The sequence below is a fragment of the Trichogramma pretiosum genome, unplaced genomic scaffold (assembly GCF_000599845.2).
Source record: "Trichogramma pretiosum strain Unisexual culture from Peru unplaced genomic scaffold, Tpre_2.0 scaffold50, whole genome shotgun sequence".
NCBI lineage: Eukaryota > Metazoa > Arthropoda > Insecta > Hymenoptera > Trichogrammatidae > Trichogramma > Trichogramma pretiosum.
The window spans coordinates 899,843-906,173 of record NW_019640807.1 but is presented as its reverse complement, the minus strand read 5'-3'; the positions used below and the strand labels follow the sequence as shown (position 1 = coordinate 906,173).

The window sequence follows — 6,331 nt, the reverse complement described above, 5'->3', positions numbered from 1 at the left end:
CAGTGAAGTTGTAATACATCTTAATTACCAAAATCAATAAATATAACTGATTTAGATACAATTACGGTATACTAGTACTATTTAGTTCCAATCTGGCTTTCATCGAGCTTTGTTCTTCAGTTTTACTCATATTTTACCCATTTTATAAGTTTTTTAAAACAATTTATAACGAATTATGCTTTGAAAATATAGTTAATGAGTTTCAAGTTTTGAACCAACGAAAATAATTCAATCGGAATGCAATAATCAGTTCATAATGATGATACGGAATGTAAACTTAAATTCAACTCACCACTAGTAGAACGAAGTATTTGAATAATATAAATGATTTCGGTGTTAATTGTAACGATTTTTTCAATTTGAAACTAATTTCTAATGATTCGTTAGTCGTTAATACTCGTAATTGTTGATTTTGGTTAGTTTTTAACAATCGTCGAATCAACCGTCGAATTCGAAAAAATTCAAAAAATCTGATTTTCCGTTAACACCACTGAACTCGTATTATGAAGATAATCGATACATTTACTCGCGTTTTTTCAAAACACACGAAGACTACCCGTCACCCGTTCGTTCCCGTTTTTCTTACTTTTTTGTAAATATCAACAGTTACTTACGAACGCGTCAATCAAATCCGCGTTTATTCGGCGAAAGGACGATCGAAGGTCGACTCGCAACCCCAACTGCCTGCAGGCCGCGTCGCAACTGTTGAATGTCGCGAAACGAGTGCCGATCATTTCAAGCATCACGAGTCGTCGATAGAGTTCGTTGATTTTTCAATCGAGGGTTAACAAAGTTGAAATAGTTTTTTGTTCTTATAGAGTTTAAAAAATAGTTATTCATTATTTCTGTGCGTTAAGTGATCGAAGCAACCGAAAATTAATTCGCAAGTGCATTGAAAGATTTGTGTAACGGCAATTTTGATTTAGAACTATTTTTTACTTGCGTTCTGTGTGTGGCGATCGATTCAATTCACTTATAGTTAATCTTATCAAGTGCAACAGTAGTTATTTACTACTTTTGTGCGTGGAGTGATTGAAGCAATCGAAAATTAATTCGTGAGTTAATCGAACGATTTGTGCAACGGCAGTTTAAAATTTTTTTTTACCTGTGTTTTGTGTGTCGTGATTGATTAAGTTATCTTTAAATTGTTAACGTAAGAAGCAACAATGCCACCCCTTTTTAAATTCTCAACTTTCTCAAGTTGCTTCGGAATCAAATTCGGTAGCAAAATCAAGGAACGAGGCAAAATCAAGATTCGTGCGTCGCCGTACCTGATGAAGCATTCACCGTGTTACGGCCGTGAGTAAGTACCGAACATGACATCATACTCAATTCAACAAAATGATTATGTGGGAAGGAATTTAATTAAATTATACATTGACGTATATTAAATGCAAATACAAGATTTATTCGAAAAATGCTGTCTTGGTTCAATCTAAACCAGATAGGATAATACGTATGTAAAACTTATAAAAACGTTATAAGTTCGTTTAACAATTATTAATTCAATATTTTAGTTTCTCTGATCCTTTTTCTTAAGCGAAAGAGGCAAGATAGTCTTTTATAATAATATTTCGATAAGTAGTACAATATTGCAGCGGCTGCAAGCGAGCAGTTTAGCTGTATTTTAAAATTACATTATTTTGATTTGCGTTTCAATTCATGATTGTACATATTTTTATGAGGTAACAACGAAATGTCTACCTACAAGTAAATGCACTTTGGTGTGTTTTCTGGCACTTATGCACCCACTTTTCCACAGACATAATTTCATAATTTTTGCAATATTAACCACAGCGTCAGTCTCAGTTTCATACTTTCACGTCTCGAAGCTTGAGAGCTTTGGGTCTTGCGTTATTAAAATAAAAACAAAATCAAATTATTCTCATATATACAATGGGTCTTTCAATGATTCAGCAAGCGATGCTCTACACAACGTCTCAACAAATTTGTTTGGCAATCGTTACAATTATATTGTGTTGGAAGACTAGATTGACATCTATGTAAAACTATGCACTCTTTGAGATACATTCCCAAATTCGATAAACTTGAACGATTTAATGCCCCTTAGAATTAGAAAAATACGTTTAATTGGCACCTGCTTTTACAAAAGTTAACTTTTGTAAAATGAATAATAAGCAAATGGTTGCTTGCTTTTACATGATTACGATACATGGAGATACGAAAAACAGCGAGTCGAAAGCCATCCCTTTGCGATGGCCATTCGATAATTTCAAACACTCTTCTCTTCTTTTTCCTCGCTCGATAACGACGGGCTTACGATGAATTTGAAATTTTATTATTTACAAATTGTGAGCAGAAGGCTCTCGAGGTGTCTCTCATGAATTGGGATCGAATTCGTGATAGCCCTCGGCCCCGGTGAAGATGACATCGACCCAGACTCTCATGGCTTCCGAGCTGGGTGCCATCAGGTGATAGACCCTCGACGAGCTCTTCACGACGAACGTCAGTTCCGCGTGCGGCGATTTCACCGTGTTCATGTGATCGATGTACACCTCCTCGATCGACTGCAAAAAACAACGAATGCACACAATTACGTCAATCATCGCTTATTACGATTTTCTCTCAAAATTAATAATGTAATATAGGACACGCGACATACCTGAAAATAGATAACGCCGCGCGGCTTTCTCGAATGATTGTCGCTGTAATAAGAGAGAGTCTTTCGTTTCCGATCGAAAACGAACCATCTCTTGTTCCAGTGATGAAATCGCTTGCTCATCTTGGACAGGTAGCCGCTGCAGCTCGTCTCGTCCACGCCGATGTCGTGTATGAGCGGCAGCGGGTGGCCCGCCGTCTCGATGTGATGCCGCAGATCCAGGCTCTCGGACTTTATCGGCAGGTATCTCGTCAACGGTCGCTGCGGAGATGAAAAAAAATAGCACGACGATAAGAAATCGAATAGTAGACAAAAAAACGACGACTTTCGATTGTATTTTCTCAAAGAAGTAAGTATAAGTACCTGTGACTTGGTCTTGTTATCTCGCAGCTTGATGTGAACGTTGCCCAGCGAGTCCATCTCGCTGGAGGTCTGCGACAGCGGTCGATTTCCGCCCTCGTCGATGATACTGCTGCTGTTTCCGTCGTAGGTCTCCTGCTCGGTGAACGCGGCTCGCTCCTCTCTCGACTGTGCAAAAAAAAAAAAAAAAACGTAAATAAAGCTCGATTTATCATCGCAAACTCTCTCTATCTCAACCCATTGTTAATTTCACTGGCCCGGAAAATGAGGAAAGTAAACAGAGTAAAGCTCTTTCACGCGTTATATATATATACAAACGAAAAAGTTGGCGCTTACTCGGTCGGTCTGCAGCAGCGTGTAAGAGTCGCCGGAAGATCCGGGACTGGCTGACGAGGTGAACTCGGAAAGTTTGCTGCCGGGCGATAATTTTTCCGTGGCCCCCGTGTCGGCGCCGTCGCTGCTGCCACTGCCACTGAGAAAATACAGAAAAAAGGGGAAAAAATTAATTAATCATACGAATCGATGGGGGACAATGAAATGTGTGGATGATTTTTTGACTTTTTCTTCACGTGTCGCTCCAAAAACTTACTTCTTTCGCCTGCTGCGCTTTCTACCGCAACAGCAACAACAACAACACAGACAGTCCTTCATGGACACGTAGCATTTACTGCTCGTGATAAGGGTTATCAGACCGCAGCAATTCGCCCGTAAACCGCTCATATTTTCCTTCCTTCCTTTTTATTTTCCCGTATCGAGGATTATATATCCTTACGTGTACGCCGAGTTCCGGTGATTATTTTTCAGCGTCGTCCGGACTGTCACTGATATAGGAGTCTACTCTATATTGATCTTTATCTGTCCTGTATATTGTATACGACACACGCGCGCGTGCCTACATGTCGAAGAAGGGGAAAATAGAATATCAATCGTTTAGAGTCGAGTGATTCTTCTACATTTTTTGAGAAATGATTACGATCTACATTGTACAGTCTTCGTTGGATTATCGAGCGACTCTCCCCCGCCAGCTTATAACGAGAGAGAAAAAAAGACGAGTCGACGAGGAAAAAAAACTACGTACTCGCGCGTGCACGAGGGCAAAAGCCCAAATGAATTTCGAGCACGCGGGAATAACTCGCGGAAAACCGGCAAATAAAACGTGCGCGCATAGTTGTACAACCTTGCACCTTTGGAAAAAGTTTTTCACGATTTTCGCGTGTCTGTTTGCGCAGGAAAAAAACCTCTCTTGAATTTTCACCCGCGTAAAACCGTAAAAAAAAAAAAGAGAGACATGTGTGCAATCTGGTATTTGCTCGAATTTGAGCAAAAAAAAAGAGAAAATTAAAATAAAGATGGAAAAGGTGCTAGATTTTTTCTTCCTCTCTCTCGCAACGTTTAAAGCTCCGTCCTCGCGCGTCGGATGTTTTCAAAGCTTTTTCCGCGAGCGTTTCTCGATTCGGTAAAACGATTCGATACGCGAGCGCGACGTGCTGTATAGCACGCTTATGTTGCAGTGGATTCGCTTGCGCATACATCTTCATTGTGCTGCAGCAGCTACCGCGTACATGTATCGTTGTACAGGCAAATCGGAATGTAATACACGTGAGTCACTCGAGGAATATAAGTAAGTCGAGAGACGCGTCGACTTTGTCTGTTTTTACGCAAAGTGAAATTTTTTTTGCGTTATTAAGCTCGATTGAATTACTTTTATACACGTTGAACGATATACAAGTACTCGCGTAAATGGGCGCGTTGGAATTCGCGAGTATCGTTGCATCCCGTGCCGATCGTGTCAAACGAAAATTTTTCAATACAATCGCAAACGCTGTCATCGATCGGATCGGTGAATTTTTACATAAATACGAGTCGCTCGATCACCTCTAGAAAAACATCCACGAGTTATGTATACCCAAGCAAAAAAAAAGAACTATGCTACTATTACGTTGGTTTGTTTATTCGCGCTTTCGGCAAACTTTCCGAAATTTCGTTGTTACTCTCTGTGTCCCTCTCTCTCTCTCTTCCTCACTTACTCTCGAACTTTCTCATACCGTGTACACGCGTTTGATACAAAAAAAAAGAAGAAGAGTAAGAACAACAACGAGGCAGCGGCAACGAAACTCGCAAAGTTGATGTACACACATTTTCTTTGAAGTTCTTTTTTACTCTATATACTCGTCCCTGCAACTCGCGCGCGCGCGCGCCAATACAAAGTTTCGCGCACTTTTCGCACTACTCGCTCTTGCTGTATACATATACTCGGGCACTGGAAGGTACTCAATTATTCCAACGAAAACTGTACACTGATTATAATTCACTTCTCTCTCTCCGAAAATAAAGAACAAAAAACTGCAGCAGCGTCGCACGATTCGCACACGACTACCTCTATATTATTATATACGTGCCGATGCTCGCTCGTGTGTGCGTGCCCGTGTCACGCTCGACTGCACCGCGCCCGAGATCCCCGTGCTTGCAGCACTGCACCACTCGCGTAGGTTGTGCCTCTCTGGATACAACGATGTGTATCTATATAGGTATATATTATTGTACGGCAACGCATGCACACATGTGCGTTGACTGTACAGCACTGCTGTATGCGTATACATATAATGAGTGCCGCACACGCCGCTTCCTTCGTAATCTTATCGGTTGCGTCGCGATAGGTATATATGTATATTGCGTATATATGTACGTGTAGTCAGTTGCGACACTCCCATAGAAACTTATCGGACCTCGCACTACACAACTATACTACTATTGCCGCTCGCGTTTATCCATGATGTGTATATACAGCCCGTGAGCTCCGAACACGACTGGTATATAGGTACGACGACAACGACGTCCTCGTGACCAGCCGCAAGAAAAACCTGTCTACATGTTAAACATGTGTGTGCGTGCGTATATTCCCCCACTCTCTGTGTCTATCTCTCTCTCTCTTTTTCTAACTCGATCCAATCAGCCTTTTACTTTCTGTATCTGTCACGCACGCGTGTTTATTCGCGCGCGCACACACATCGAGAGAGAGAGAGAGAAACCATGGCGTAATTCCTCGAGAGGACACTACCACTGCTCGTGCGTGGGCGATCGAGTTACTTCAATTTCGTCAAAACGCGACTTTCTCGTTACGTTTATTCGTGTCTCTCTTGTGTACACTGTGCATATAAAAGAAACGCTGCTTTCAATTTCGTCGTATTCGCAGCCGCAGTCGATGACCCACTGGATTGACTAGATGCGTAGCCTGCGCACGGTACGAGCGAAGACTCGACGATGCCGGAAGGAATTAATAAATCTCCCAGTTAAGGATGAGAGCGACGTAGTGCGTTCTTGTTTTTTTTTCTCTCTCTCTTTCTCTCTCTA

The 6,331-nt window shown here is 41.3% G+C and overlaps 1 protein-coding gene across 1 annotated transcript in view; it reads right to left on the bottom strand.

Moving 5' to 3' along the window:
* Nucleotides 1–1,428: 1,428 nt before the first annotated feature.
* The window catches only part of LOC106649361 (pleckstrin homology-like domain family B member 1), a 45,803-nt gene continuing 40,900 nt past the window's right edge, over nucleotides 1,429–6,331 (bottom strand). The window contains exons 12-15 of the mRNA XM_014366725.2: nucleotides 3,317–3,452; nucleotides 2,984–3,148; nucleotides 2,624–2,881; nucleotides 1,429–2,528 (exon numbers count right to left, since the gene is read on the bottom strand). Of these exons, the coding sequence (XP_014222211.1) occupies nucleotides 2,340–2,528; nucleotides 2,624–2,881; nucleotides 2,984–3,148; nucleotides 3,317–3,452 (748 nt within the window). The 3' untranslated portion in view covers nucleotides 1,429–2,339. The remainder of the gene's footprint in view (nucleotides 2,529–2,623; nucleotides 2,882–2,983; nucleotides 3,149–3,316; nucleotides 3,453–6,331) is intronic.